The 16,983-nt window shown below is 33.1% G+C and overlaps 2 protein-coding genes across 6 annotated transcripts in view; both read left to right on the top strand.

The window, feature by feature from the left end:
* The window catches only part of LOC134528243 (uncharacterized), a 39,282-nt gene extending 28,488 nt beyond the window's left edge, over positions 1-10,794 (top strand). Inside the window, exon 13 of the mRNA XM_063361684.1 lies at positions 1,147-10,794. Within this exon, the coding sequence (XP_063217754.1) occupies positions 1,147-1,321 (175 nt within the window). The 3' untranslated portion in view covers positions 1,322-10,794. The remainder of the gene's footprint in view (positions 1-1,146) is intronic.
* A 6,015-nt stretch (positions 10,795-16,809) lies between these two features.
* The window catches only part of LOC134528233 (transcription factor 12), a 500,640-nt gene continuing 500,466 nt past the window's right edge, over positions 16,810-16,983 (top strand). For all 5 annotated transcript variants that reach the window (XR_010074370.1, XM_063361655.1, XM_063361658.1 and 2 more), the window contains exon 1: positions 16,810-16,923. Coding sequence is in view for 4 of the 5 variants with exons in the window: in XM_063361655.1 (XP_063217725.1) it covers positions 16,842-16,923 (82 nt within the window). In the remaining variant the exon portion in view is untranslated. The remainder of the gene's footprint in view (positions 16,924-16,983) is intronic.

Below are 16,983 nucleotides of genomic sequence, written 5' to 3'. Positions count from 1 at the left end.
CGGTGAGAAGGGGCGTGTCAGCAGTCGTGATAGATGAGCCAGGATAACATTTTGGAATGCCAAGAAGGAGGGGGAGTCAGTTCACGGCGGCTCTCCTCTTATACCCTCCCTGGCAACCATCATATATAGCAACATTCTTTGCTTTCAGACCAGTGGCCTATGAACTACAACCATAAAACTATATATTTTTTCCCTTCGTATAATTGCAGCTTGCTTTTTCAAAAAAAGGCCATGCAAATCACTGAAAGTGGCACCAGAAAAGCATTAGTAAATATGGTATAAATTTTGTAATTTAAATAATTTTTAATTTCTGCATGTTTGAATTGTGATATTTACCCCATAATCAAAATGATCCTTGTCGCATTACATTCAGTCACATTTTTTTCGGGTAAATATGCTAATTGATTTTCTTTCAATTTGTTTCAATGGCTGTCTTGCATTTTTCGTTGTGGTCACAAATTTTTTTCACTAGATAGTTTACTAAATGTTATTTTTGAGCTGTTATAAGGTTTCTCAAGTTATTATAACTGTGACACTTGCTTGACTTTTTACTGCTATAGAAAATCTGAAGTAAATATCTGATTTTAGATGAAACACAAAAATGATCAATTTTCATTAAAGCCCAAAATAATCGTAACAACAATAAAACGAAATAACCAACACTGTATGGAAGACTGAGCCTTGAAGTAACATAACCAGCCTCATGTTAGCTTCATTGTGATTCGCTCGTAAGGCCGAAGTGGTGAAGATAGTTTTTGGGAAAATTTTCCACCTAGTCATACTTTCACAGAAACAAAATATTAAATTTTATCAACTTTTCTTATTGAAACAGAAACAAACAAACCATACGTTTGGACTTTCTTTAAAGCGTAATGGCTCACATAACATTTGAAATTTGATGGGAACAAAAAATCATTTTTTTAAAAAGTTCCTACCAATCTGCAGACAATAAATAATTATATGAAGTATATCAATCTATAGTAAATTATGGAAATCTGTCTTTTTAATGGAAAAAAGGAAAATTTGCCGGCAAAATATGTCTTCATAGTTTTTTTACACTTGGGTAGAGATGTGAACACTTTTTTGAGAGCGATGTTTGTGGGGTGAGGCGCAGAGTCCTCCAGGGACGGGGGTATCTGTGTGCAGCGTGGAGATGCTGACGGACGAGCAGATCTCGTCCCTGATGCTGGACCAGGAGATCCAGGACGCCTGCGAGGAGGTCCTGGGCACCCCCATCTCGGAGATATCCCCCCTCATCCAGGAGCTGAAGCAGCGCGAGCTGGAGGAGCAGGAGCAGCCGGACAATAAGTTACCCTCGTAACTTGTGCGCCGTGTAAATTTTACGCTCCTGCCATAGTAATTTTTTATCAATATTTTTTTTTTTTAATGTTTGGCAGATTGTCCTGAAAATGGCCGCTGTACAATTTGTACGACAGTAATTATTTTCCTGTTAAGGAAAGAAATGGTTGTTTTGTACATAGTACTAATGTTTTTTTTTTTTTTAAATTTAAAAAAAAAGGAAACCTTTTTAAAGTTCATCACAGTATTATTTCCGCAGAGATGATTGTGTTCTGACAGAAATTAATTTGTGGGCGAGGGTCATAAGGTACATCAAGTATAATTTTTAAGTTTTAATGCTTTTTGTTAAAAAAAACAATGATGTTGACTTGGGCAATTTTTTCGTTACCATGAAGTGTAGGTTATTTGAGATGACTTTCTAATATCTATGCATGCAGTTTTTTTTTTAAAAGCAGTGGATTCTCAAATGAATTATTATTTGTTCAGAATCTTAACATTTTAGTACTGAAGTATTTCCTTTGAAATGACACCCATTAACCATGCTTAAACATACATAAAAGTATAAACTTTAGAATGTTATGTTTGTACAATAGTATAACTTTTTTATTCCTGTATTTGAGACATTAATTTATAAAAATTTACACATTTTATTTTAGATTTAAACCAATATATGCAAGTTTATGTTGACTAGTATTCCATTTTATGTTTTGATGTTTTACTCCTTCAAGTAAATCAAAAAGCAATAATATATAACTTTCAGTTTATTTTTATTTATTTGTAGATGTTATACTTTACCAACTCTGCTTTTTATCATTATTCTTGATGTCCATAATCCACTGTGTGAAAAATTGGATTGGCCCAGCTAAGATGACCTAATGCAGTGATAGTAATAATAATAATAATTTTACAGCTGATAACTGTAGCAGTATATAAAATTTCAGGATTTCGAGGTTGGGTTTTTTCATTAGAATTTTAGAATGAATTACAAATTTAAAGTAATCTGAAGCTTTTTTGAAATTTATTGTTCGCATGAACAGTTGCTGAAACACATGTCACTACACTCTTCCAGAAAGTTATTCTCACATACATACACTAGGTAATAATAATTTTGTTGGTCTAACCAAAATTTCACAGTTTGGAGGCACTGAAAACAACAAATAATCTTGAGGAAAATAATAAAGGTCAAAAGTGTTTCACAGTTACTTAATAACATGGTACGACTTAATCTGTGGCTGAAAATGGGTGGGGAGGGTGGTTGGAATTCTTCTTGTTAAAATTACATAGTCCCCCTAGATATACAATAAAAAAGGATTGAAAAATGTGACCTATCATCAGGTGTGAAATTTCTGTGCACTTCATCAAACCTGTTACATTTATGAATCATTGAGCAACACAACCTGCTGGTTTAAGTGCCGAGCAATAATTAGTGTTGGATAACATGGCTGCCTCCACCTACTTGGGAGATTGCAAGGTAGTCCAACAAACCTATGAAAAGGCAGTTCTTAAAACACATGGATTTCTTAGCCAACACCAAAGCGTGGTAAAATACAGAAATTTCCAGGATTTCCATATTATTTTCCTTCACAGCTGCTTAATTTAGTCTGTTCGGCTGACGAACATAAGCTCAACTAAACATTTTACTCCAGATAAATTACATAGTTGCATAACACGCACTGTTTTTCTTACGCTGAGTTAACATCTGCCATTCATTCTCACACTGTTAAAACCAACAAAAATTTAATAATCATTATATTGGCTTAGTAATGAAATTTTAAAATTAAAAAATTACAGAACCAAAATGAAAGTTAATTAAATTAAATGTTAGAAAGGATGTTTGTACAGATATATACTCAGCAAACAAAATGAAAATACAATTATTAAGTTAAGATATTTTTATTTTATAAAATTTGACATGGTCGGGGGATTCGGTAGTATTTATAACGTACTTTTAGTGGGCGCCACTGTGTCTAGGGGGCACGGACCCGGCGAGAAGACTCTGTCTCAGGCGTGACGTAGCCCGTGTGGCGGCGTGACTCGTTTCCCCCTTTCGCAATTACCCTAACCACGCAGTGGGATCTCAGGGCGCCCCACACGCCGACAAACAACACTCGAAGCACGCAAACACAATGGCTCTATGAAAACGCCTCGCGGCATGCCAGGCACAGCTGTGGTTCAACCACCTCGATAGGCACACAAAGGCGAAGTCCTCGGAGAGCCGGAACGGAGCGTCTTTCTTCAGCTAGCGACGGGAAGCGACTGCGCGAGCAATGGCCGCAGAGGTAGCGGGGTGGAGAGGGGGGGGGGGGGGGGGTTTGGCGCCAAGCGCCCTGAACAGTTACCCTGTCTCCCGTCGTGCCGCGGACGTGGTTAGTGATTGAAATGCATAAAAATTACAATAAATTTTAATATAAAAACATATGGCACTTGGGGAACAAAACAAAAGATTGCACAGTATTATTATATCTTGGGGAGCGAAGCACTGATTCTACAGCGCCCTCTTGCGGCGGCGCGCTATTTAAAACACGTCAGCCGGGAGGATTAACAGGAGGGGAGGGAGGTGGTGGCACATCGGGCTTAGATGGGCGTAGCCCTGGACGACCTCAAATTTGTCACAATCCAGACCTCATCGGCTGGCAATGATCTGAATTGCACATAACATGAACCCTTGATGAAATTTTTATCGAATGTTCTAATATTATTTAAGTTGCAGAAAAAAATGTAAATGTTGATGATTGATTATTGAAATAACATGTCTTGGACACAAACTGATTTTTATTGTTATTACTTTTTTTTTACAAAAATTCTTAAGTCCTAATGGCTACTATCTTGTAACGATGAAAAAAATAAAAATATTTACATCAGGAAACTACAAACTGGTCACACAAAACAATTTCATTGGCTTAAGACTTAAATTTCCTGTTAAAATTTCTAAATTAAAGTTCCTAAACCAGAAAAAAATAATGTTAATTATACACGGCATAGCACCGATCACAGCCGCAAAATTCTCTGCCTCTACATTCCTTTGTTGTTGTGAGCCACCCCCAGACACGGCCTATGATCTCCAAAAAGGCCAAGGGCGTTCTTGTGACGTAATTTCCAAATAATCACAAGAATGCACTTAAAAATAATAGCTAATATTGGCGCATGGCAACAGTATCTCAACCAACTCACGAATCTTTTCCACATTTACAGAATTCTTTCTCTCCCTAGACATGCTTTCAAACAAAAAACCATAGCAAAAAAATATAAATAAATCAAAAATAACTTACATGAACACTCAAAAACCTTAGAAACCGAGAAAAAAAATATGTAAAAAATTATTTTGAATGATTTTTTCACAATAATAGAACAAGTCATTTGAAATATTAAAAAAAAATTAAATAAATGTAAATTATATTAGCAAAGCATGTTGAAAATGCACAAATACATCTCAAAAGTATAAAAAGCTGCTATTTAAATCATACCACAAACCTTACCTTATATTATCCCATTATAAAAACATAATACTTTTTAATAAAGTAATTTACAAAGTGGGGAGGGCAGTAGCCTGGGTGGGTACAAATGGAAATGAACAAAACTGTAAAACTGTAAATTAAAAAATACCTCAATAATACCTCAATAATACTCATGAATGAATGCAACTCAACAATGAAAGCTGGCCATCTAAGCTTGAATACCAGAGAAACATTAGAACAGCAAATAATTGTGCTTCTAATAAATATCAAAACAAATTGATATTGCGTATAACATATGTTGAAAAAAAGGTCAGCAATATTATAACCTCACTGCTGAATATATGTTGAGTCATGTATGTAATAATTTTATGTGTTTTATTTATTTTTGGTAAAATTATTGTAAGTATTTTAAATTAAATACATTAATTTATTTTCATATTTAATTTATTTGTTAAAAAATGAGTAAGTGTATAGCTATTTTCACCTATTTACGTATAGTTATAATTATGCACTATGTAATGGGTTTGTATTGGTCCTGAATGGTTGTTTATCTGACAAGTAATTTATGCATATATTAACGTATTATGTCTTCAGCACAAAAAGTTTAATTTATAATTATGTATTATCATCAGATAACGACTCATGTTTTATTTTTGTTTTCAAGTTTCCTTAAACTTTTCTCTCTCTTTAACTCAGGGAGACATTCCAACTATTTGGTGTGGGTTTGTCGATCTGCTTTTAAGCCAAGAGAGTGAACTCATAGTGTGAACCAAATGTCTTGGGAGCTGAGTAGGAGCGTGAGGGGTAAGCACGATGGAAGGGGAAGCACAATGGAAGGGGAATTAGGGGAAGGGCACACGTATCAGTGGGGCAAGACCAAGGAGGTCCTTAGATGCTGCGTTTTTCTTTAATGGCTATAACCATTTGAAATATGTTGATCATGTAGTGCTTAGCAAGCGATGTGTAAATACTCGCACCATCACCACAATGGTGATAGATGTTTTTAGAACAGTTTATGTGTAACAAGGCTTTGCCGAGTTGGCACTATTTAATTAAGCAGGGTTCTGCCTACTACTTTGCTCTGCTGGTCCATTCAGATCAACGTGTTTCCATCGAACTGTCGAGCCCAGCTCGCAAGACGTTTGGCCGCACTACACTGTCTCAGTGTGTGGCATGTTGTGATCACCAAAGAAACAATCAAATGTTATGAAGTTGTATTTGTAAATACATTCAAAGTATCTGCAAGTATGTTAAACTTGTTACTAGTTGTTGTAGGTATCATTAAGGAATGTTAAAACTTGTAAAAAAAATTTTTTTATGAAAGTATGTTGGAAAATATAATTTTTATTATCCATCCTATATTATTAATTTTGATATAGTGCAATTACAGAAACTTGGCATAATAACTGGGAATGTAATTTTTTATTTATATATTAGTTAAATTATAATTTTTTTATTTTGGCAATAGTGTTTGAACTAGACTTGGGATAAGTACTGGTGATGTGACCATTTTAAAGTTGGTGTTGAATGGCCTAGGTATTAGACTAAAATACATCTTACTAATGGTATCAAGAGGTACCTGTTGGAAGGAGGTATGAAGGCTGTAATTTTGTTTTGAGCTGTTTGTGTTCTGTTTTTTTTTAACGTTATGTACTAATGTTACTATACATATATTTTGTTCTTTATTTTCATTTCCTTTTTCTCTAACATTTAAAGTAAATTAAAAAAACTTTCTAATAAGGCCAGGCAAACTACAGAGATAGCTGCTATTATTTCTTGTGCTAGGCATGTCACTAGAAAGCCAGCTAGGTGGAGGATGCTAAGTCACCCACTTCCTTTGGCAAGAAGAAAAGTGGGTAGCTAACCGACAACCAATTCAAACTTCCAGCATCTTTGCAAACTGCAGACTTGCTTGGAATGAACATGCTGGTGAAACAATTATAAAGGGCCTAGGAGAGTGATTTTTAAGGTGCTTCAAGTACATTCTCATCTAGATTGGTAGAAACTGATGACTTCACACTCGTACAGTTCCTTTATTTTGGATGAACTGCAGAGAATTTTTCTGTTAGTTTGATGCAGTTTGCAAAACAGTTTTTTAATGTTTTGTATCTTTCCTGCCCAGACTGTATTCTCGTTACCAAGAAGCCAGCCGTTGAGGTGCTATCACACCGAGTGGTGAAAGTTTGGCCAATACATACCTCTTAATAAAGCCCAGGAGCATATAAAATAATGACAGTTTTGTCTAATTCTCTCAGACTAAAAAAATTAGGTACTTGTTAATGTGTGTATTTTGAGTACATACCAAAGAGAGTAGTTTTGTTTCTCATTTAAAAACACATGGTTACCATTTAGCATTTAGTGAAACGTTTTAGATTATTTTAATTAAGTGTATGTAATGTTGTGTATGTGCGGGTTTTTATTTTAGTGATGAGTCAATACTAATGATTCTTCCATTAAGAATAAGGGGGGAAAAATCAATTTCTTGCCATTTATTCTGACCAACAAATGTCTACCCTTGTGTTGGCCACCGCTTATCTAGAATGTATACTTAAGTATAATTTTAAGCACATTATTACAGCAGGCAGGTACTATGCACGCTTAAGAGCAATAACATGGAAAACATTTCTTGGCAATATTACAGTGACAAATGTACATTAACCTAGGTAAATTGTATTTTAAAATGAGTGTTCATTTAGTTGGTTCATAACACACCCATCCAACTATTTTTATTTTTGTCAGTGGTTGTAATAGATATTTATAGCATAAAGATTGGTTGCTTGCTTGCCTGTAATTTGTGACTTTGGTGGCCTTTTGTTATTAAAAACCAGAGTACAGTTTTTTTACAGTTTTTATTTAGTAAATATATTGCTGTGTTGCTGTTTCAAAAAATGTAGTTTTGTGCTTTGCTAATGGTTTTTCAAAGAAGTTTTTGTGTACTATTTTGAGGTACTTAACCAGTTGGACAGTAGTTTTAGTTCTATTATTTCTGTTTTAATTAGAATAATTGTCAATATCATCACTACATAGTTTGCTTATTAAAAAACACAGTTTTTAGTAATGTTATTCTCAACCACAACTTTCTTACTTGCTTTTAAAGTTGTGTAGTACTTCTAGAAACATTGCCTAGTGTTACGTTATGAATGCCATAAAGTAATATGGTGAAATGTCTTTAATCCGGCGCCAATTAAGCTGCTTGCGTTTAGATTTTTCCCGGTGGAATCTGTTTACGTTGGCCAGGTTGCATTACTGCACTGCCGATGTTTTTAGTTTGTCAGAGTTTATCGTTATTGTCTGTTTTAATGTCAGCACAGTGTTTTTTTTTTTTTTTTTTTTGGCGGATTATACTTCACATTTTACTTTTGGTAATTGAGTGAAAAATATATTGACATTCAGTAACCTAGACAAATTGTAGTGATCCCTTTTTATGTTTGTAGGAGGCAGTAGAATTCAAGTACCTATTACTTCAATTTTTTTTTGTTTCGCTAAATTTTTAGAAATATTTGAAGTTTTTGATGAGCCATTTAAAGTAAAGTTCTAATATAGTGCGTAGTTTAATAATGTAGGCAATCATAGTGCAGCCAGTAGATTTAGTGGCATAAGTTAATTGAAACACTTATGGTAACTTATTAAAATCATCAGCAGCATTCTGTACGTAATCAGAAAATATGGACATGTTATAATTAACCTTGCTATAAGAATTTTAAGAAATTATAGTATTTTGATGCTCTGTTACATGATATTCATGAATTTTCATTGAAGTGTCATTACATAGGTAAATGTAACATTTTTTTTTTATCATTTTCAAAGTTACATTAGTGAGAAATGAATCAAAATATGCAATAATAATTTAGTGTGCCTCATGAAAGCTACTTTAAACAAAACTGCTGTATATTGTGGGTAGTATGGAGTGAGTTTGATGGGTGCTCAAAATTTCAGATAATTTCTCTAGTGTAATGAAGCTTGGATTTTGAGTTCAGTATTTTCCTCTTGCAAAAAAAAAGGTTTTGGTAGATTTCTTAGCGTGGTTTTCGTAGGGTGCTAATTTGTCTAGCCATTTAATTTTTTAATCTTCACTACTATGGCTTGTACAAAAGTGCATTGTTGCGTGGTGTGATAATTTTCACATGTATATTTAATCTGTGACATCCAGCACCTTGTAATAAAAAAGAGTTACCAAAAATTAAATTTTTTCAACATTTTATACTCTTTCTTTATTTTATTTTTTTACTTATCAAAATTAATTTTTTAAATAAATATTTATAATGATTAATAAAATATGACATGTAAAGAGAGGACACTTGATTACCTTTTTATTAGAGGTCTGAGAATGGTTAGCAATAAGATAAAGCAACCTAATTAAGATGCTGGCAAATAAAGTTTCTAATCATACTTTAACATCATACTAATTCTTAGTAATATGATTGTAGTTTCCCTTTGTAAATTCTGTGCCAGTTCATTTAAGTAAAAAAGTTAAAAAAAAAAACATTCCTTACATTGAATTTTTTAATTCAAAATTATGTTTGGAAAAAATTTTTTGTCTAGGATTTTTAATTTATTCTTTACAAGTATTTATAGTTTGTCAGTATTAAAATATTCCAAATTGCCTGATTTTGTAGGGCCGTGCTAAAATTATTTCAGATGGATTGTTATATATTTGAAGCCAAAATTTTAAACTTTTTTTTCAATTCATTCCATTAAAATCTAACTAATATATTAATATAAATTAACATAACACCAATTATTTTAAAATTGTCTTACCAAATTTGAAACATTTTGAAACTTATTTGTGTAAAATTTCAACCTGTGTTCCAGGAACTTGAAAGTGCATGTGGATCCTTAAAAGTCCTGTACAAATAGCATGACTAAGAGATATACTGAACAGTGGAGAAAATCAATTGATGTCAAAAAAAGTAAATGACCACCATTTTGTTTTGTCAAGCTACTGAACTATAAAAGCGTAATGAGGCTGGACAAGTTTTGGCTGTACTATGAAGTTGGAAACTTGAGTAACTGTAAAAATTTTTAAGAGAACGTACACGCTAAAAATGATACTAAATGCATGAAGGTGTAAAATGGTGAAAATTTATCCTTTGTTAGGTAATATAAGCATTACTTGGGACCACAGGAAAGTGGTGTAAAAAATATAAAAGTTTGTAAATTTGAAGGGTTATGGTGATAAGGGGGCCATAAATAGGGATTTTGTACTGACTTTCTATACACAAAAGTTGTATATGAACAAATGTTTGAAAAGATATGTGTATTTATGTGGATAAAATTTCAAAATATGTTTTCTCATTTTCTTACAGCTAGTTTATTTACACTCAGAAACTATTAGGATATGTTTAAAATATTGTTGCCCTTGCAACCATCATATGTTGCTTTTATGTTATATTTTGGTCCCATTTATAAGATGGCCTTACTTTTTTATAAAATGATGTATAAATTAATTTACTCTTCTAGTTGTACTGAGTATACATTCGTCTTCCGTGAAATATACTTATAGTAATTATTGGGTTCTTGTGTAATGTCCAAGGCAAAGTAATTGGCAGTTTTGTATCGCTCGTAATAGCTGCTTTGTGCAGTGTCCTGTATGTCTTGTGCTGACAACTATAATCTGTTATTTCTGCATTTATAGAGCAGTTTTGAAATTTTACCAAGCCAAAAGGATTGTTTGGTATCTATCATATATTGGACATCAGTTTGTGTTTAGCATTTTGTATGTTTATTTTGTTTCAGTTTCAACACACTGCATTTTAATCATGTATACTGTTTACTAGTGCAATTATGTATTAAATAATTATGACTAAGTTTAATCCAGTGAGAAGCATACAATCAAATATTTTCTTGTACTATTGTGTTTTAATAACATGCAGTTTACTTTAAAATGAATACTGTTGCAATTATTTCCTCTGTTGAATTGGGATTCTAAGGGTCAAACGGAACTGAAGTCTGTAGTTTTCCAATAATTTTCTTTATATCTCATGATTACGAATATCTTTAACCAATCTGCTGAAGAGATATTAAAATTGCTGGAGTTTCATTTGACTAGTTGTAATTTTCCGATCATTTTGAGTGTTGCTGTTGTTCTGCTGGTAGCCAAGATGTGACTGCTGTGCAGTTGAAATATTTAAATACTGGTTTTGGATGACACATGAAAACATTTTGATGAGGCAGATAGACCTTCAGGCATTCCGCAAAGACGCAGAAACTTGAAAATGGAAACTGATTGGACCTGCAAGATATTTACGTTTCACTATCGTGTGCCGCTTCTGCAATGCACGGAAATGTATCAAATGGCAACCAATGAAATTGGACTTCATGGTTACAAAAAATTAATTTAATTGAGAAAAAAAATTATATACAAAAAGAAAACATGTTCAGGATTTACGTATAAAAAAACACAATATAATGGTAGAACATTTCACATTATAGATATTCTTGTACTTCAAACAATTTTTAATGTATTTAAAATGTAAATGAACACTGCTACCACTGCAGCCAAATATTCATCTTCTATTGGGCGCACGGGGTATTGTAAACGGAAGCATTGCTGAGCGAATACGTATGGGTCCATGTCCGCATGCATGCCATTGTAGATATCCCGTTCTGTGAGATCCATCTCAGTTGATGTGTCATTGCAGAACGGCCCTTAACAGCGTACCACTGGTAATGTCTGTACTCGCTCTCATGTTTGACATCGTAGATAGCTAGTCTCGGAGAGAGATGGGAGAGCACTCTACTTACTGATGAGAGAGTGTGAAAGGATCTTTGCTCAAAACAGCACCAAAATAAAAGAATAGAAGATTAAAGGTATAATTGGCCAAAACATTTTTAAAGGTTACCAAAGTGAGGTACGTATTTGCCTGTATCGATAAATGTTTGCATTTTTGATCTGGTTAATTTTGATCCTGGATAAATCTTATCTACAGGTATTACTAACAGCATAAAAAAATTTACATTAAAAAAATAATATACACCAGTTGTTTTAAAAACATTTGCTTTCAACTATAGTTTATGTAGAGGCATATTTGGTTTGGTGTTAAAAATTGTGTCTGCACCAGTTTGTTCTCTTTCCAGGGTGGTAGATAATAGTAAATATTAAGACCAACTAATTGTGATTGCCTTCTCAATAACTGATCTCACTGTAAATATTATGCTGGCTAAACTTTCCAGATTATGTACCTGGATCTAGAAATGGAATGATTTTTTTACTTAATACTTACTTATTTTCAAAGTTTTAAATGTTAGGTATCACAATCATTGGCAATAGAATAGCAAGAATTCTATAATTTTATGCATCACTATATTTCAAACAATGCCTTTATACTTAATGATTGGTCTTTTTTTATTTTTAAAAACAATCCAACAATTATTGTAAACTACTAAATATGTTAATTATTTTTAAATTAAAACGAAAGCAAAAATTATCAATACTTATTCGATTGACTCTAAACTGTGGTCAAATTTTTTTTTTCTATAGAAAATCATGAAAGTAATTAATTTTTTATTGTTTTTTAAGGTAAAATTCTTATCTACATGCATGTGTGTGCATGTGCTCACACACAAACACTCACACAAAAAAAAACACACACAAAACACATACACACAAAACTATTTCTCAGCATCAGACAAAGCTATTCTAAAACAAAGATTTTACTTCATTTTTAGCTTTGTTGTGGCTTTGAAAAAAATTTAATATAGCTTATATCTGAAACATGTTATAGCACAACGTTTCAAAATTTTCAGTTGTGTTGGTGAAATTTTAGTATGCAATGAAATGTGCACCATGCAATGAAAGATTAGCAGGATGAAGTCCGATGTGCATGTGCATTTCATCCAGTTGGTTCAAATGCAAGGTAGTGTAGCACATATTTATTAATTTTAAAATGAATTAGAAATAGTTTGTATTACAAAAATATGCTAATATATATATATATATATATATGTGTGTGTGTGTGTGTGTGTATTTTTTTTAATTTGAACTAATAGCTACAAATGCTAGTACCTATTTTTTAATGCTGAAATCAGCAAAGACAGTTCCTGCAAATTAGTTTTCTTCAGGTTTACATATAATTTATGAGCAGAGAAAATTGTATTAGAACATACATGGCATCCATAACATATATCACTTTATTGGCTCTGCGCTATCTCCTCATTTTGATGTTAACCATATGCTGTATTTAAATATGTCAAAGTATAAAATAATAACTTAAAACAGACATATACAAACTTTTATTTCTATTTCACTAAGATCGAGCTTTTCAAAAGAACTTAAAAAAAATTGTTAATGATGACCAAGTATTTGTAAACATTTTTAAAATTTTAAACTAGACTGTTCTTTAACATTTTCAAGACTAGCACATTATAGTGTGCTTAATGAGCCCAGTGACATTTTTCATCATTTTCTTAAAATTTCATGTTAAAAGTCTTTTAATACATTTATAATTATACTTGTAAATTAGTATGCTGGATGGTTAGAATAATTGAATTTTGTTCTTTTTAGTCATATATTTCAAATATACTCTCAGAATAGTCAGAATTTATATGCAAAGTGATCAGATGCATATAAAATGAAGGAAAGTTGCTGCCTGTATAGTGTAAAAGTGGCGACTGACAAGACTAAGAGTCGTTCTTGTATTACATACGAGAATCGTTTTAGTGATAAACTATGAGTTTTGGAGGAAATTGGTTACAGGTTTAGAAAAGGGGTTCCTGCCTCTGTACGTCGATCAATTCACGATGGTCCGAGGGGTCGAGATGACTCACCATCCATGAAGGCGATCATTTTTTGATTTGCAGTGGGGTCGCAAGTGGAAAAAGTGGGAGACATTGCCGTGAGCAGAGCAGATGGGATTTCTCGGGGTACTCCTGTTTCCCCACCATTCATTTCATCAATGCTCCTTTCTCAGTTCATCATCCCTCATCATCTCTGATGACCTTGATAGTGATGAGTTGTTAAGCTCAATGTTTTTGTTTTCATTTCACCGATCATTGCAGCTGAGCAAGGTTATGGTTGTTTTAAGATTTGATATCATAAGTGAAGTTTTTAATTTGATTTTTATTCCTGGAGAGAAAGGAGTATTTGGTATCTGTACCCTAGTATGGTAAATTGTAGTTTACTAATATGTATATTTTTATAATTTCTTATTAAGAGATTTCTATATAATTAGAATAAAATACAATTGTAAATTAATTCTTTAATATTCCAAAGTAAAATGAGCACTGGAAATCATTGTTTTATAGGTTTGGTTATGTTGTGAACTCTAATTGGCTCCTGTTATGAGTGAGCAAGAAAACGGCCAAAGGTACACCTGAAGTGACTAAGAAATGGAGGTGGTTAGTACAGATGGAAAACAGAGCCTAAGTGGCTGTATGAAGTCAGGCGAGAAGTGCTCCAAGACAACAGAAGGAGGCAAAGTTTCCTTCTAAGAGGATTTCTAAGCTTGATATGTTAGCAAACTTATCTTAATTTTTGTTGTAAGTAATAATAAATACACTGAGGTGAGATCAAGAGTGGAAAATTATATACCGAGCTGAGTATTTCAGCCATTCTCTGGAGGATTGTAATGTGGTCCCGTAAAGAAGCAGTAACACAATGTGATAATGGATAAAACAGGAGTCTGAGAAAATCTACGTTTCCAAGATACGGAAAATTGAAATTAATAGTTGGGGATCAAACTGAGGTCTCCTTGATAGTAGACCTGCCTTTGAATTTCTTCGTCTCAAAGCCCCTAGTGTTTTAATGCTTGGTGTGAATTCTATGTCAGATCAGCTTTTTATTTCAGCCAATGGTTTCACTTGTGCAAATTTTGGTACAGTTCCAGTATTTTTACTTTGTAATGAAAGTGTTTAACCATTTCCAAGCATTCAAAAAACGCAATTTCTTCAAAAAGCATCACTAGTCACACAGAGCCAATTTTAGATAACCTAAAGTCATAGTACAGAACTCTTCACAGAACAGTTTCAGTTTCTAAGTCATACTGTCTTCTAATTAACGAGTAATTATGTGTGGGGAGATAGGGATATGTACCTCTGCACTCAAAACAAATATTCTAAGAAATCATTAAAAATCTATTGCTCCCACCAATAAAAGAATATGAAAGCAAACAGCAGGCAAAGAGGTTCTATCCCATCCTCCCTGAAATGAAATTTTGCGTATGCTCCTGGTTATGTCTTATTTATTCCCACTAGACGTACATTATGGGTCGTAAGATATGTATTGATGCACAAATTGTGAAATTCTTAAAAAAATATATGAATGTTACTTCATTGTTACGATACTATAACTACATAAACTGCTTTCATTTGTTTATTTAGCTGTTCAAAAATATTAGACTTTAGCTGTTTAGACAAGGCATGACTTTTCTACACATTCTTTTTGAGGTGCCGTCTCTTACTGGAGATACGCAGTCCACATAGTCAGCTGGCTCTGGATGTGATGTTGCAGCATGAAAAGTTTCTTCTGACGTGCAGTTGTACCATCTCTGAGTGCCCTTCAGCCAAGAATTCCTCCTCCTCCCAACAGGTTTTTTCCCTTGTATCTTCCCTTCAGTGATGAATTGCTATAGCTCGTGTGTCTCTCCTCTCATTATGTGCCCTGGATATTGAGTTTTCCTTTGCTTGATAGTGAGCAGCAGTTCTTTTTCCTTAGTTTTTCTTCCAATGAAGAACTTAGTTGTTTGAAATTTTTAGCACCGAGAGAGGGTGTAAGCCTCTGCGATAATAGATTCATTTCAAAAGAAGCATAACTTTTCTCTAGATTTTGTTTAAGTATCCAGCTTTTGCATCTGTAGAGAAAAATGGAGAACACGTAGCAATGAATCATTCACATTCTCAGTTGCAGACTAAGATCCTATCATATAAAGATACAAGCACACACAACACACTAAACTACAGAGGAAGTGACACATTTAGACACTTAAAATGTAACAGTCCAAACCCCCTTGTTGTTGACAAGTTTTTTGAATGTAAAAATTTAAACTTAATTAGTTTTATTTAATTTTTTTCAAATCTCCTCATCCTATATAAAAATTCCTTATCTGCCACTGGTACTTCTATAAAAAAATTAATCTGATATCAAATAACTTGTGAGCACACAAATTTTGCTGATCTAAATGGGGGTGACTGTCTCCCTCTCAATCTTCTTGGAGCTGTTCTCACATCGAGTTAATGCTTACTGATTATATACCTATGTGGTTGATAGTGAGGATGTTTTTCGAAGATAGATGTCAGTGAATTAACAGTAGCATAACAAAAGAATACTTTCTGGATGTTGAATTTTTATAACTATTAATATGTATTTTGTTTTGTGTAAAAATGACATATGTGAAAATTATTGCTATTCAACATTTTGATAGTAGGCTGTTGCCTTTAATAAAGAATATAAACATCTGCTGTGTTTACAATATTTGATTATTTTTGTTCAATTTGGTGAGAGAGGAAGTCTTTGAAAACATGTTAAGAGTTTTGGTATAGTTACAGTTATCTGCAATGGACCTAGGCATTGCCAGGTAGGTAGTAGATCCTTCAGAACTATCAAGATTTGAAATTTCATGTGTTATCTTCATTAATACTTAGGCCATAATTAATCCCTTTTATAACTTAGTTATTTAGCTGGTATACCCATCCTGCAGGTGTGTGTATAAATATATATATTTTGAAATAAGTCAAAATCACCAATAATTAAGTATTGAAACTATTATAGCAGTGTAAAATTTGACTTGAAAACAAGGATAAGTGTTTTAAGTAAAATAATCTGATTTGTAGACACTGTTAATAAAACTGTGTTATTTTTATTTTATATATGATTTATTTGATAATTAAGTTTTCTCTATCAAAACTGTTCCTTCAGTATTTAAGCAAAAAAGTTTAATTTTTTTGGTTGGCATTGAACTTAGCTTTAGTTATTATTATTCTTCTTCTAAAAGCTAACCAACATGGAGTACGAAATAGTATGGCAGCGCTCGTGGTGGCGAAGTGCATAAGCTCAATATGCTCTGGCGGCCTGTGACATCTGTGAAGCTGTGACGGAATAATGTTGCCATTGAATCTTATTTCAAGCCAGTAAGCTCTGCTGTGAGATTCAACATGGCGACCAGCGACGATGAACCTATGCATTTGTACGAAGTGTTTCAGAATTGTTTCAACAAAATCGCAAATAAGCAACCTGGTAAGTTTTTAAGGATATACTTGATATCTCTGCTTGATAATCGAGGGCTTGGATGTGCAA

Source organism: Bacillus rossius, chromosome 1 (assembly GCF_032445375.1).
Source record: "Bacillus rossius redtenbacheri isolate Brsri chromosome 1, Brsri_v3, whole genome shotgun sequence".
Lineage (NCBI taxonomy): Eukaryota > Metazoa > Arthropoda > Insecta > Phasmatodea > Bacillidae > Bacillus > Bacillus rossius.
This window is presented reverse-complemented; position numbering and strand designations above follow the sequence as displayed.